We start from the raw sequence: 16,964 nt of genomic DNA, 5'->3' as shown, positions 1-16,964 counted from the left end.
ACATGACTACAATCTTGTAGATTTTTATTGATGAAAAATCGTGTTGAATTGTGGTGTACCGGTGAACTTGGTTTTAGCTGCTGTATGTACTCACGAAACTTGGATATGAACTCCTGTGGATTATATGATCCATCCCCGTTATCAAAAAATTCGCCGGGTAAACGAAGATTAGTGCCATACAGCATTTCTGCTGGGGATGCTCCAATGTCTTCTTTATGGGAACAGCGCAGTCCTAACATCACTGTTGGAAGGAGAAGTGGCCATGGAGTTTGTCGATTGCACATGAGTGAAGCTTTTAGCGTACGATGCCATCTCTCAATCATGCCGTTGGACGCCGGATGGTAAGCTGATGTACGTATCTTGTGTGCGCCAACCATTTTTGTCAATGCTTGGAATATTGCGGACTCAAACTGGGAGCCCTGATCTGTTGTTATGGTCTTCGGGGAACCGAAACGTGAAATCCATGCTGAATAAAAGCTTGTCGTTATCGTGTTGGCCGAAATATCTTTTAACGGAACTAGTTCGGGCCAACGTGTGAATCTGTCAATCATGGTTAAACAATATCTGTATCCCTCATGCTCTGGAAGAATGATAATATCAAGGTGGACATGGTCGAAACGTTGATCAGTTTGTTTGAACGGCTTAGGCGCTAGATGATTGTGCTTTTGTATTTTTGATCGTTGGCAACTGATACAAGAGCGAACCATTTCTATTACGTCCTTGTTCATTGACATCCAAATGTATTTGCTTCTAATTTGTTTTAAAGTTGATCTTGTACCAGGGTGTGAGAAATTGTGAATGTGTTGAAATATTTTGTTACGAAGCTTAACTGGAACGTACGGCCGAACCATTGCATTTGATGTATCGCAGTATATTGTATTGCCAGATGGAAGTTTTAGCTTCTGTAAATTTAAACTAGTGTTATTGTTTATGACAATTTGTTGTAACTCTGAATCTCTCTGCTGTTCTTCTTCTATTTCATCCATTGTGACTACTATGGGCATATCAATTTGGCATACTCTGGAGAGTGCGTCTGCTACCTCATTATTTTTACCAGACAGAAAAACGATTTGCGTTGAAAATTGTGCAATATAATTTAAATGCCTTACCTGCCGTGGTGACGCTTTGTCTGCTTTTTGACGGAATGCATACGTTAAAGGCTTATGATCGGTGCGAATGACGAATTTGCGACCATCAAATATTGGACGAAAATGTTTAATGGCTAAGTATATTGCCAAAAGCTCACGGTCATACGCAGAGTAATTCTTTTGCGCATTTTTAGTTTGGTTGAGAAGAATGCGATTGGCTTCCATTCCCCATTCACTTGTTGTTCCAGGTGTGCTCCAGCTGCAGTCTCCGACGCATCTGTTGTTAATGCAAACGGCGCATTTGGTACCGGAAAATTTAACAATGTTTGTGTAGCCAAACTGGCTCTGCAGTCGCTGAATGCTTTTTCAAGCTCTGCATCCCAATCGATTTTTCGTTTGTCATTTTTTTTTGAGTCTTTGAAAAGGTTGTGTAGCGGTGCTTGAATTTGTGCGGCGTTAGGAATATGTTTCCTGTAGAAATTTACCATTCCTAGAAACCGGCGGAGTTCAACAATTGTATTCGGCTTTGGATATTGACAGATTGCTTCTACCCTTTCTTTCGGTGGCTGTATACCTTCCGCTGAGATGTGGTATCCTAGGAAGTTTAGCTCGCTAACGCAAAACTCACACTTGGATAAGTTGATACATAGTTTTGCCTCTTTAAGTTTCTGCAGCACCAACTGGACATGCTTGTGATGTTCTTTTTCATTTTCTGAAAATATGAGAATATCATCTAGGTAACAGAAAACAAAGTCGATATTTCTGAATGTGATGTCTATGTATCTTTGGAACGTTTGAGTGGCATTTTTTAGCCCAAATGGCATAACGACAAACTCAAAAAGTCCGATTGGCGTACGCACTGCTGTTTTCGCTATATCTTTTTCACACATGCGTATATTGTAATAAGCTTTTTTTATATCAATTTTGGAAAAAACTGCTTTACCATGTAAGCAGTCGACTATGCTATCGAGGTGCGGTATCGGATAGCTATCTGGTTGCGTGTGGGCGTTTAGGAGCGATAGTCACCGCAGGCTCGCCATCCCCCAGTTTTCTTTTTCACTAAGTGAACTGGGCTTGCCCATGGACTGCTTGATGTACGAATTATACCTGAGTTGCAACAGTTCATTGAATTCGCTTTTGATGACATTTAGTTTTTCTCCGGAGTAACGGCGAAGTGGCTCTGCAATAGGTCGGCAATCTGTTACAATTTGGTGATTGACGTCCATTGATGTTGGTAAGGAGTAAATATTAGGCGTTGTCAACTCAACATGCTGCTTAATGAGGTCTTGAAATTTAGATGAGGGGCTTATTGTTGATATGCTGTGCATTTCAGCCTGCCGAACTGTTCCTTTGTGGTAAGGGTTGTTTGTGAATCAACCAGACACTTTGCTCTGAGGTCTATCAGAAGGCCAAAGTGTACCAGAAAGTCTGCTCCTATGATAGGTGATTTTACGTTCGCTATTACAAAGTTCCATGTGAAACTCCTCCGTAAGCCCAAGCTTAGTGACAGATTTCTGGTACCAAAAGTTTGAATGGTTGAGCCATTTGCTGCAAAAAGCTAAAGGCTATCAGGAGTAAGTGTTGAGTGTTTATGAATGATGTTCAGTGGTACAATCGAGATGACAGAACCGGAGTCAATTAAAAAGTTAAGATTGTTTTTGCTATCAAAAATGTGCAGTCTTCGTTCTTTGATGCTGATGTCTTGTTCTACGCTGCCATCAGTTGCATCGATAGACGGCAGCGGGATTAGTTTCCTGCGTGCCTTCGGTAGGTTTGTTGAATTCGCATGGCGCTTGACATTTCCTCGATGCTGCACCAAATCGAATATGGTAGTAACATACTTTTGCGTTTTCACGTAGTCGACTTCTGCTTCGTTCGCCGCCGCGTTCAGCGCTTGAACTACGGCATTGGTTCATTGTTGCAGCCATGTTGACTGATATTTCGCTTAGTTTTTGAATAATTTGGTTAAAGGAGGTTTCCAACGCCAATAGTCGTGCTTCAAAGGTGTTTTGCTTGGATATGTTTAGAGCTGAACAATTGGCTTCGTTGTCTTGCGGAATGGTTGTAGATGCGACTATGTATGAGGATGAATTATCTACGATTCGATCGGCTACCTCGGCGAGATTTTCCAAGTCTGTAGACTTGCACGCCGACAATATGCAACGAACGTTGTTGGGCATTCGCTGCAACCACAATGTTGACAGAGCTTCCTTAGAGACGTTATTGCCGGCCAGATCACGCATTTCCCTCAACAATTGACTGGGTTTCTTATTGAAAAGTTCTATTCCTGTTAGAAGTTTCATCAGCTGCTTCTCCTTGGACTCACTGAAACGAGCAATTAGTTCCTTCTTCAATTTGTCATACTTGCCCGTGTCCGGTGGGTTTCTTGCAACATCTGAAACTTGGCGTAGGGTTTCTGCATCAAGTGCCGTAATTACGGTGTAATATTTTGAGACATCAGATGTGATACGATTTATGTGCAACAAGCCGTCTATTTGCGTGAACCACAGGTCTGGGTCCGATGGCAAAAACTGGGGTAGTCTAATGACACCGACTGCTTCTATCGCGTTGTGTTGGCCCCCTTCTCTAGTGCCTGCTTCTGCCTGTGTTTGCTGTGCTGACCAGGTTGCGTCCGATTTCGGTGTGCCTTCATCTTTGTTAGGTGAATTCAGTAGTGGCATCGCGATGCAAGAATATGCTGATTGTAGTTGATGTATACAAGTTGGGGTCACCAATTATGTGGTGCTCGAGTCCACACTTCTGTGTTTTTCCTCTTTATTATCTTAATTTCCAAGAAAAACGCTTAACGAAATATTTGGCTTCTTTTCTGTTTCTTTATTTCATCAGAATGCTTAAAATAGTTCTGTTCGATTTTCTTACATCAAAAAATGTTGCCAGAAGGCTCGTATATTTAAATTAGGTTGCCACAGGCATCGTTTTGTTTATTGCACATTTACGCCAATTTAAGGTTTGTATATTGGATACTGCGATGGTAGCGCAATCTATCGGTCAAACATTCCGAAATTAACAATTGATTAAAAATGAAAAATTAATTAAAAAACATTTTCCAGTGGACCAAATTGTGAATATAAACCATTCTCGAATCTCCTTGAACACACACAAAAAATTTCATCAAAATCGGTCCAAACACACGGTCAGAAGACTTATATATGTATATAAAGATTATTTTTTGAACAAGTTTGTGTGTGCCGATGAATTTGACATTTTTTAACTAATTCATGAAGCTCTGGGTCTTCTTCTTCTGGAGGGATTCTACAGCAACAACTACGATCCAGAAGAAGTTTCCCTTCTTCTGAGTCAAACTCGGGATGATTTTCGCCTTTCGCCTTTCGTTGGTCTAGCCAGTTGCGATCATTTGAGCTAAATGTTACAAAGTATGTTGGAGGTCCCAAACATCTGCTTTGAACTAATAGTTCATTGAGAGCTGATCTTCAATAAGCTGACGAACCTCTCAAATTTTTTACATAAATATGGACATCTTCTATTGCTCCTTCTTGATTAACAATTTTTTTGCCGCATGCAGATATAGTGCTTTTGATTCTATAATATTCAAAGAAGGAAAAGGCATAAAATAGATAGTCGTTACGTTGAAATCTTGTGTCACTTCCCAAAGTTCTAAACTGAAAGTAGTCTAACGCTGTAATATTTACAGGCCTTTGTTCTTTGAACCCGTTTTTTCCGTAAGGAAACAAGAAGTACCAAGCAAATTCTTCTGCTTTCAGTTCATGTCCGATATTAACGATGTTGTCTTTCGTTTTGCGGTTAATTTCGTTAAGGTTTCGTTCAAAGATGTCTGCAGTGGAATTAAATGATTAGGTAGTTCATGTTGAGAAGTAATCATTTCAGACGCAGACGTTACTATCTCAATACTCTGCTGTATTTCTATCTCATCAGGCTCATCTGTTTCATATACAACATCAACGTAATCAAGAGTATACTGCACATTTTTGCTGCCTGTTGTACGTTTACAAATCCTCACAAACTCGTCTAAATTGTCGCATTCGATAATGCAGGCTTTTCCATTGTTGTCCTTTGCTCTAGATCCCTTTTGACCACAAGAATGTGAGTTAGTGAAGTAATATTTGTTATCATAGTACATCACTCCGAATGATTGTCCATCCGTTATTATTATGCCGGCGCTATGTTCCATGAAAAGATCTTCCAACCCTTGACGAAGGGTGCGTCCGAAGTTTGTTTCATTATTCTTGTCGCTCAAGCTTCCATATGTGCTTGGTTCATCGGCAAAAGTGATCTGAAACCGTTTGCCGAATGCGACTAAAACATCTTTTATTGCGTGGAAATTTCGCACCAGTAGGTATCCATCGTCTTAAATACGATAGGCCATTAAATTTCGCTCCGTTTGAAATCTTATATTGCTGTAGATTTGGTCACCCGTTATCAAATTCAGGTTGAGGGTGTTTGTAAACCACTGTTGTGGTGCAAGAATACTGGCTCTTAGGATGTTAGACAATGCCATCGCACAGCATTGTACATCTGCAAATCCTGATGTGAATATGAGCTCGTTTTCTTGGTGCCATGAAGCACGCACAATTATCGAAAAATCACATATTCTTGTGTAAGCACTAGTGTTATTGTTAAGTTCATCATTAATTTCATTCATAACCTCTAGTTGAGCTTTTTCTACTCTAATAATATCCTCTTCATTCATTATGACGTTTTGATCGATAGTGACGTCTTTATAAAAGGGATTGTTAGCGACCAACCAATGTAGTGCATCATATACCTTTTGCCTAGATACTGAAAACTGTCGCGTTACATTAATATTTTCCAAAAATTCAGTAATGACAACTATTCCAGCATTATTAGTGGTCAGGAATAATGGGATGCCCAACTCCTCTCTCACTGGAAGTGAGAGAACAATTGCTAAACGTCAAAACCACCTAAACTTTGACAGTTGACTGGATTGGGGAGGTTTTGGCGTTTAGCAATTGGAAACGAGCGATGGCCAGATTGAAATCTTACCAAAAAATATGTAAACGGAGGAATTTGTTGCCGCTATTCAAGATCGCTATTAAAAATTTAAAACAATGAAAATCAAAGAAAATGCGAAATTTAAATATATTTCATGAAACGTTTAGTAATTTGATGCATAATAGAAATCATTTTCTATTACAAATAATTAAAAACATTCATTAATTGACAACTAACAGGCTTAATTCACCTTATTAAGTATTGAAAGATCGAAAGTCAGTTGTTTTAATATATCATAAAATCATAAAAAAGGATTTAAGTGGTTTCGCCATATATTAAAAGTCCAATATATAATAATTTGCAATCGTAATAAACGTTGCGCGTTTTAATTTAAATGCCCAAAAATTCTTATTTTGTTCGATGTGGCCACAATGGAAAATGTTATAAAAAACGCTTATTTTGAGGCGCTCTCACGCTGGAATAAGTTGGGCATCCCATTATCCCTGTTAGTGGTTCTTGGTAACATGTTCGGAAGTTTTTCAGTAACTTCGAAAACATCCTGAGCAAAAAATACTCCTTGACCGCGAAAACTATATTGCCCAAATACACCGCTTAATTTTATAATTTTAACAAATGGAATAATACGTGAAATCAGCCTTTGCTCGGCTTGAGATAATTCCGAAATCACGTCTGGAATAAAGCCTGGATCTAGATTGTTCCAATAAGATTCAGATGGTGGAATATTTTTCATTGAATTCAAATGGGTTTTGCAACGATTGCAAACAACCAAAAATTTGTTTGCTTTAACTCATTAGGCAAATATGTGTTTGCTACAGCATCTACTCGTACAATCCACTTAAAAATTTGATGTTCATAGCATCGTTTAGTACAAACTTCACATATCGCATCGCAAAACGAGTTAATTGCCTGCCTAAAGCTCGTTATACTGGCTTTACGTAACCTTCGGACCTCTTCATTTTGTTTCTGCATTTGCATCAAACGAGCCTCTCTGGCTTGTTCTGATTCTGAGACTCGGCTTTCCGCTGCATGCTGACGCATTTGCTGCAAACGAGCCTCTCCGCCTTGTTCTGATTCTGAGACTCGGCTTTCCGCTGCATGCTGACGCATTTGCTGCAAACGATCCTTTCTGACTTCCTCTGGTTCTGCGGCTCGGCTTTCTGCTGCATGCTGACGCATTTGCTTTAAGCGAGTCTTTCTGCCTTCCTTCCATTGCTTAGCTCTATAACTTCTCATACAGAGCCTTCTTTTCTCTTTTATTTTCTCTAATTCGCTTAAGTGTTCTGACGATCTTTCCATTCTTTCACTGAGATTTGTTGTTTTTTGTGTAAACAATTCGTTAAATAAAATTAATTTATTGGTTTATAATGAAAAGATTTTAATCAAATATACTATACGACGCACAGACTTTTTGAAAATCTATGTAAATATATTTCGCTTATAATTTTAAATTGTCACAACCGTACACTTGGACTGTTTTTTTCGTTTGATTGTATACCTAATATATTCCTGATATTTATTATATTTATAATGTCCCGCGGGAACCAAAAAAGTAACGGTACAAACTTGGGTTAATCCATTTCTAGTGTTCTTGACTAGAACTTATAATTCAAGTGGTCGACCCGGATGGAGGTAAGCTCCATTTTTTCAGGTAGAGGGGTTCAAGTAAGGGGTAGGTAGAATATTTCTTTGCGTATTTAAAATTTTTATGAATTCTTATTTTATATTGATAGAATCTATTTTTTCTTCTATGAGATTTACCAATATTGTGAAATATAAACGAATATAACTTAAATCGTATTCTCCGCCTTTAGATTCGGTGACAATTTTTAAAAAGCTCACATCGACGTGACAGCCAAAGTTAAAAAAAGGACTTTTCTACCACGGTTGCTGCTCGGAGGCATTTTGAAAACTAGTATCTGAATTTTTTTTACTACAAAAATTTTATTATAAGTATTAATTTTTTATATTAATTTTTTTATTACCTAAAGTCACATGTTTTGCATTATTTGATATTATTTCTTCTGGAGCGCGGTTATACTTATATACATAAGTATATCTACATATATAAAGTATACTTTCTTTAAGGATATACATATGTATATTTCAGTATGTATGTACATATGCTACTCAAATGTCGCCAAAACTAGTTTTATATAGATGTTGCATATTTTTGGTGAGCTGGTTAAACTTCTACGTTTCAGTACCACTTAAAAAAGTTGCATACATACATACATACAGACATACATACATATATACATACATACATACATACGCCTTCCCACAGTGTCGCTCAAATATTCTACGTTTCAGTATCACTTAAAAAAGTTACATACATACATACAGGTGAAGCTAATAAAAACGTATTAATAAAGGCAAACGCTGTTGTAAAAAACGTTGAGTATGTGCCGGAGTTATGTGCAAATTTGTTATCGGTACGACAAATGACGAAAAATGGAAACAAAGTAGTGTTTGAAGGCGATAAATGCAAAATTTACAACAATCTATATATTATTCTAAGACAAGGCGCTTATTTCCAGAGATCTACAAAACGTACATAGACAAATAATACAAATTTTACAAATTTTAAATTCATTGAACCACTTTTGATATATTTGCGTTTAAAGCAAATTAACATTAAGCTAATATCTATAAGCAGCGCTTCTACAGAAAAGAGCATATATGTAAGAGAATTAATAATTAAAAATGTTTCTGTCATTTGCTTTCGTTACACACATACCCACATACGCAAAGGCGCAAGTGCGAAATCTAACAACAACAATGTTGTCTGCTCGGTAGCAAAATGACAATAAGCATAGATAATTTGATACGAGACTCTTTGGTTCGAAAGAGAGCTGTCAAAACCCGCATTTTTTATAACATTTGCCAATGATGCCACTGCTGAAAAATATTAACCTGGGTATTTAATAAATTATACAAAACACTAAATTAAACACTTTGAAAATGCATACATACATATATATGTAAATGCTAAAATGCAAAATCATTAATTAATTTACATAAACATTTATTTTGCCAAAATATGTTCGCACAGTTTCATTTCACACTAATTTCGTCAAGTAATTATAGCGCTGCTTTTCTGGCATCCCGCCTTTTTCACTAACTGCTGGTTGACGGCACCCTGATTGTGTTTTGTTGCCAGCTCAGAAAACGGATCAGCTGCAAGCGAGAGAGCAAGAAAAGAGATTCTAATCAAGTTATCTATGACAATAAGAGAATGACGCATATTACAAATTACAAATGTTTGCTTTGGCATGTGCACTGGTACATACATACATATGCATGCGCTAAGACGCTATCTACGATTTGACATGCGCTCTCTTCTATGTTGCACGAATATGTATGTACGAGCTAAGGAGCACTTCGCTTTGACATGCGCACTCTACTTTGTTTTATATTCACACATACATACTTACAAACATATGTATGTATATACATATGTATGGGCGAAGACGCAAGTGCAAAATCTAACAGAAATATTGTTGTCGGCGTTATTTTGATTAGAAGTGTTATTGCGTTAGGTAAGCTTTGAGTCAGTTCAGTTTTCTTCCAAAAGTCAAGGCGGCTATTACCAGCGAATACATACATACTACATCGAATTTCAGTTCAGATTCAGATTAATTATTAAAAATAAAATGCCAAACCAAAGGCGAATTAGACGAAAAAGGAGTTTAACAGGTCGAAGAGAAGAGGTAAATGTTATAGATAAAAAGGAATTTTTAATTGTTAATGTATGTATGTATGTATATGAATTGACCTGTTTTATTAGAGCCGTAGTCATGCAGGATCTATGGCAAGTTATTTCAAAGCTGCCCTAAACTCCGTAGAAAATCGCAATGCTCGCCGAATTAGCATGCTACTTTTTAACAGCGCTGATCGTCGTTATAATTTGCCAAACTGCTCAGAAATTGCGGCCGTTTTCACAACAGAGGATGGTGAACCTCCTGGAAATCGAAATTTGCGAATATTTTCACGGAAACCTGATATGCAGAATTTATTATTTGTCTCAACGCTACATAGGTTGTGTGATCCATTAGTATATCCGCTTTTGTTTCCTTATGGCGAGTCAGGATATGATGAAACTCTTCTGCATGAACAGGGTCATCGAACGGAATGTAGATTTAAATTAACCCAACTGCAGTTTGTTGCTTACCGTATGGCGATAAGAGAAGGTTTCAGCTTGCTTCATGTGTCAGGTAAACTTTGGCAACAGTATTTAGTTGACCAATATGTCAGAATTGAAGGAGCACGTCTGGCATTTCTGCGAACTCAACAGAAAGAGCTACGTGTTGAAACATATGCTGGTTTGCATGACTACTTAATGCGTGGTACAAATATGGAAAGTGTTCGTCCTGGTCGTATAGTTGTACTTCCTTCAAGTTTTGTTGGCTCTCCTCGAAATAAGAACATGCATTACCAGGATGCTATGGCTATGGTTAGAAAATATGGAAAACCGTCGCTTTTCATAACTTTTACATGCAACCCAAAATGGCCAGAAGTCATTCAGAATATTGAGAGATACCAGGGACCGGAAATGCGTCCAGAACTGATAGCCCGGGTTTTTAAGCAGAAGCATATGTTTCAACGGCTCTGGCAAAATTTTTTTTATAAGAGTATTATTCACCATATTCGTAGCCTCAGACAGAAGGTGATATCCGTGGCTTGGACAGGGATTGCCTCTATTTTGCTTCCTGACGGAAGAACGGCACATAATATAATCAAATTTCAAATACCTTTGACTGAATCTTCTGTTTCTTTAATTAAGCCAGATAGCACCCTCGGAATAGCAATCAAATGTTCTACAGCAATAATATGGGACGAAGCTAGCATGGTTCCTGGGACTGCATTACTATGCTTAGATCGATTATTACGTGATATTCACCAAAATGAAATACCTTTTGGCGGAAAGGTTATTTTATTAGGTGGTGATTTCAGGCAAGTTCTTCCTGTGGTACCCAATAGCTCACGCGCCGCTATAGTTGGTAATTGTTTGAAACGGTGCTCACTTTGGAAATTTTTTAGGTGTCTCAAACTCTCAACGAATATGCGTTCTAAAGAATCCTTATACAACAGTTTTCTTTTGCGTGTTGGAGAAGGTCGAGAGCTCTCTCCAGAGTCGAAAATCAGTATACCAGAAGAGATAATTTTGCTAAATGAAAATTTAGTGGATTGGGTATTTCAGCCTCAGTCTGGTGTTATTAGTCAAAACCATTTGAAGGATCGGGCAATTTCGTGTCCAAAAAGTGATCACTGTACGATAATAAATAGCGAAATAGTAAATATGTTGCCCGGTGAAGAAAGGGTATATTATAGCGTGGATACTGTCGTTTCTGAAGATCCTCAAGAGCATGTCAGATTCCCTACAGAATTTCTGAACTCCCTTAATTTCAGTGGAGTAGCGCCTCATGAGTTAAGGCTTAAGGTTGGATGTTAATCCGCAATCTTAATACATATGAAGGGTTGGTCAATGGGACTCGCTTGATAGTAAAAGCACTACATTGTAATTGTTTGGAGGTCGAAATTTTAACCGGTGAATCACAAGGGAAACAAATTTTATTGCCCCGTATAAATTTACAGCCCAGTGAATCAACACTTCCTTTTATTTTAAAGCGTCGCCAATTTCCAATAATTATAGCATTCGCAATAACAATAAACAAATCTCAAGAGCAGACTCTAGCAAGAGTTGGTGTTTTCCTCAAGTAGGATTATTTTACGCATGGCCAGCTGTATGTCGCATTGAGTCGAGTACGATCTTCTCAAGATATCAAAGTTAAGACTTACGACCAAAATAAAACCACTACGAATGTAGTTTTCCATGAAGTACTTGAATAAATTGAGTTTTTATAAAAAAAAAAATTGTTTACATTTTTTCATTTTAAATAACGGAGTCCCCCGATTATCGCGGGTTATTACTAGTTTCTATTACTAAGAAACATAATACAAAAATATTTATTAGTAATCAAATATTAAAATCAAATAAAATTATTAAATATTCAAGTCCAAATTAACTGCAAATAGTACTATGCAAGCATTCATACAAAATTATACTCATATCATAATTATTTTTACATGCCAATATGGAAATGACGACGGCAAAACGCAAAAGCATACATATTTGCATACATTGCGATAGCATAAAAATATCACAATGCAGTTGTTGGGAGTATCATAAGGAGCATGCATACCAGAGAGCTCCAACGAGTATGATAAAACCAGAACAAACAGTCGTGCCAAAAACACAATCAAATCAATTGAAAGTGGTTATATTTTTTGGTTATCATGCACTCATATTGAAACAAAATTTGAGTTTTGGATATAAAGTAGTTATATTTTTTGGTTATTATATCTGTCAGCGATTTCCATTTATTTTTTATGATACATTGGTTTGTATTTTAGGTGACGATATATATATTATTATATTTAAAATATGAGTTTGAGTGCATAATAACCAAAAAATATAACTACTTTATATCCGAAACTCAAATTTTGTTTCAATATGAGTGCATGATAACCGTAAAATATAACCATTTTATATAAAATATAAATGGAAATCGCTGACAGAAATAATAATCAAAATTTATCAATTTTATAACGAAAACTTAAATTTTGTTTGAATATGAGTGCATAATAACCAAAGAATATAACCACTTTCACCACTTTATAACAAAAAGTATATATATTTTTTTATTTTTAACGCAGAAAGGAGTACTACGCGAAAGTACTTCAGTCACCCCGGGTATTCTCTCGGCCAGAGTTATTTTTTTAGAGCGCGGCCGAAGGCCGCCAACGTAGAAAGGAGTACTACGCGAAAGTACTTCAGTCACCCCGGGTATTCGCTCGGCCAGGGATATTTTTTTAGAACGCGGCCGAAGGCCGTCAACGCAGAAAGGAGTACTATGCGATAGTTCTTCAGTCACCCCGGGTATTCGCTTGGCCAGGGTTATTTTTTAGAGCGCGGCCGAAAGCCGCCAACGCAGAGAGGAGTACTACGTGAAAGTACTTCAGTCACCCCGGGTCTTCGCTCGACCAGGGTTATTTTTTTAAAGCGCGGCCGAAGGCCGCCAATGCATAAAGGAGTACTTCGCGAAAGTACTTCAGTCACATAAATCACATATTACACATATATAGTACATATGTAGAAAGTATTTTTTTATTGTTAATATAGAAAAAAGAATCACGCGAAAAACAAACAAAGAAAAATTGTTAAAAATCCTACATATTTGCTGTTTAAGATGTGGCAAGGCTCGTTTTCCTCTTAATTGTAAACAATCTAACCTTTTCAACGATGAGTGTGCTAAGTGATTTTTAAATTAATAAATTTAGGTAAAATATAGAAAAATAAAAGTGAAGTGTAAGCTTATTTCAAAGCTTAGAGTGTGTATTTAAATATACGAAGTAAAAAATGTGAAAAAATTTAGTGAAACATAGAGAAATACCATGTGTTATTAGTGCAAATTTTTGAACTTTTAATCGTGAATATTTTAAAAAATATTAGTAATTTTTACATTATTTTTGGATATTCCTCCTCTGGAGAAGCTCCCCTATCCGTACATACCCCATTTATACGGAAATTCGGTTTTTTTACCCCTCCGCCAAAGTAATCGGAATCGTGCCAAATAATGTATACTTTAATAAATTTAATTCAAAAAATATATTTGTCCTCTACCTTGTAAATAATTTTATTTTTAATGTCAACTAAAATACAAAAATTGTGTTCAAATAAATTTTTTTTTTTTAATTTTTAATGAGATATTCCATTCATTGATTTCTTATTTGTGTTCTTTATTACTAAAAATTATAAAAAACATAAAATTTAAAAAAATTTGCTCACATTTCCATATATTTGTCTATTACGATTGGTAATTTGGGCTCGAATGACGATTCGAACGAACGGATACGTTTATATACTCGTTCACGTTTGTCATCTTTCCAGATTACGATAGAAGCGTTACGTCACGTAAGTATATAAGCGCTACGATCACGTATGTCATAATACGAAATACAGACTTTTACGTGACGAGTGATACGTTCACAGATGTAACGATTCGACCCATGAGTTTGCATCACCTTGGGTTTTTTCTACTGATACGAACATTCATGAACAAATCAGGTATAAGCTGATCGCTAGTGATACAAAGTTGTTCTCTATCGCTGATTTGAAGACAAACAGTTCGCTTCGTGTACATGAACTGAACTGACAGAATCAGACAGAGTAACGGATCAGTACATAAGTATAAACAATAAGTAAGGAAGGGCTAAGTTCGGGTGTCACCGAACATTTTATACTCTTGCATGATAAAGTGATAATCGAGATTTCATTCTACGTCATTTACATATTTTTCAAATACCGTATTTTTGTAAAGTTTTATTCCGCTATCATCGTTGGTTCCTAATGTACTATATATTATACAGAGAAGGCATCAGATGGAATTCAAAATAGCGTTATATTGGAAGAAGGCGTGGTTGTGAACCGATTTCACCTATATTTCGTACATGTCATCAGGGTGTTAAGAAAATATTATATACCGAATTTCATTGAAATCGGTCTAGTAGTTCCTGAGATATGGTTTTTGGTCCATAAGTGGGCGAGGCCACGCCCATTTTCAATTTTTAAAACAAGCCTGGGTGCAGCTTTCTTCTACCATTTCTTCCATAAAATTTAGTGTTTCCGACGTTTTTTGTTAGTCCGTTAACGCATTTTTAGTGATTTTCAACATAACCTTTGTATGGGAGGTGGGCGTGATTATTATCCGATTTCTTCCATTTTTGAACTGTATATGGAAATGCCTGAAGAAAACGACTCTGTAGAGTTTGGTTGACATACCTATAGTAGTTTCCGAGATACGTACAAAAAACTTAGTAGGGGGCGGGGCCACGCCAACTTTTCCAAAAAAATTACGTCCAAATATGCCCCTCCCTAATGCGATCCTTCGTGCAAAATTTCACTATAATATCTTTATTTATGGCTTAGTTGTGACACTTTATAGGTTTTCGGTTTCCCATTTTGTGGGCGTGGCAGTTGGCCGATTTTGCCCATCTTCGAACTTAACCTTCTTATGGGGCCAAGAAATACGTGTAGCAAGTTTCATCATGATATCTGAAGTTACAGCTTGCACGGACGGACGGACGGACAGACAGACATCCGGATTTCAACTCTACTCGTCACCCTGATCACTTTGGTATATATAACCCTATATCTGACTCTTTTAGTTTTAGGACTTACAAACAACCGTTATGTGAACAAAACTATAATACTCTCCTTAGCAACATTGTTGCGAGAGTATAAAAATGTATTACTCGTTGCAGTTCTCTGATGCATACATATATTTATGTCTCTTCATATTCTTGGGTATATCAAAAAAATTATTTTTCTTCTATATTCTCTGTTTGCAAATATCATCATGGGCATGCATGCATATATTTATGTCTCTTCATATTCTTGGGTATGTGAGACAGAGAACATACAAATTGTCTTTGCGTTTTCTGTGTGAGAGGTGTAATTTGTACACATTTTTCGCTGTCAAAAATGAAACAAAATATAAACAAGCAAAACGAAATTCTTCGTTGGGAGTGTAATCATGGGCATGCATACATATATTTATGTCTCTTCATATTCTCTGCTTGGGCATATATGCCATGTCATCATCAGGGCCAACTATTTTAAGCTTGTGCTTATAATTGCTTATTTTGCATATTAGAGTTTCCAAGCTTATTTTTGATGATCATGCTTATTTTGCATATTTGTTAAACTTTAAACACATTCGACGCGATTCAACACATTCATGTTTCTCTCGCAGAGGCTTCGAATGTGTTTAAGCCTTTACTTTATTTGACGAAATATGGCAACTCAACCACTATTTTTTCCGCGCTGACAGCTGTGAACTACATTTTTATCTTTTCTTGTTATGAGCGTGTGAAACCAGTTTTGAGTGGTTTACTATTATTTCAAATGCCTAAAGAAAAGGAAACGAAAACAGAATTCTGCTCACGTATGGCGAGTCAGTACAAAGGCATACTGCGAACAGATAAGTCTGTTTTGTTTTGCATTTATTGTAATTGCTCTATAACTGGTGGTAAAACTTTCAATGTGAAACAACATTTTGAAACACACAAACTGTGTGTAGAGAGGCGCTCAGAAAAAACCGAAAGTCAATTGCTGCTGAAAGAAAGTGTTGAGAATAAATACAATACGTTCAGCATGGACTTTTGCAAAATGATTTTGAGCACGTCATCCAGCTGTTATAGAGTTCCTTGAAAAATATACCAACAAGACAGTGCCGAGTGTTACAAATTTGCGCCTAAAGTATGTTCCTGCGTTATTCGAAAAAAGTATAAAAAAAATGCGGGCCGCAGTTGGTGACAAAAACATTTGGATATCCATTGACAAAACGACTGACGTTGAGCAGAGATTGATTGCGAATTTTATTTTTGGAATTTTGGATGGCACCAAAGAAAGTGCGAAAAAGTCTTATCTTTTGAACGCTGGCGCTGTAGAAGCCGCTAATGCCAATACGATGGCAGCATTCGTGAATGATTCGCTGCATATTTTGTGGCCGGACGGTAGATATTTTTTTTATATGTATATTCCTTTAATATGCTAGTTTTACTTTTTTAAAGGTATTCAGTACAACAGAGTATTATTTGCGGTTACGGATGCGGCGGCGTACATGTTAGCAACTATGAAGGCTATGAAGACGTTGTACCCAAAGATGTTGCATTGCACATGCTTCGCCCATGGCGTGCATAGAATAGCGGAGTTCGTACGACTCGAATTTCCAGACGTCAATGCACTTATTTCGAATGTGAAATCAATCTATTGCAAGGTATCACCTCAATTTGAACTTATTATGTAAATATTTACCAATAATATTTTTTGTTTTAAGG

At 36.8% G+C, this 16,964-nt stretch overlaps 1 protein-coding gene across 1 annotated transcript; it reads right to left on the bottom strand.

Annotated features, from left to right (window-relative positions):
• Positions 1-2,806: 2,806 nt before the first annotated feature.
• On the bottom strand, positions 2,807-3,769 carry LOC120780802. Its single transcript, XM_040113050.1, has one exon. The coding sequence runs from the start codon at positions 3,767-3,769 to the stop codon at positions 2,807-2,809; it is 963 nt and encodes a 320-aa protein (XP_039968984.1).
• Between the last annotated feature and the right edge of the window lie 13,195 nt (positions 3,770-16,964).

The sequence above is a fragment of the Bactrocera tryoni genome, unplaced genomic scaffold (genome assembly GCF_016617805.1).
Source record: "Bactrocera tryoni isolate S06 unplaced genomic scaffold, CSIRO_BtryS06_freeze2 scaffold_25, whole genome shotgun sequence".
Classification (NCBI taxonomy): domain Eukaryota; kingdom Metazoa; phylum Arthropoda; class Insecta; order Diptera; family Tephritidae; genus Bactrocera; species Bactrocera tryoni.
The sequence above is the reverse complement of the archived record's forward strand: the minus strand, read 5'-3'. Positions and strand labels throughout refer to the sequence as shown.

Excerpts from the sequence above, each read along its gene's own strand:
- LOC120780802 (XM_040113050.1), bottom strand. The coding sequence starts at position 3,769 with ATGCCACTACTGAATTCACCTAACAAAGATGAAGGCACACCGAAATCG.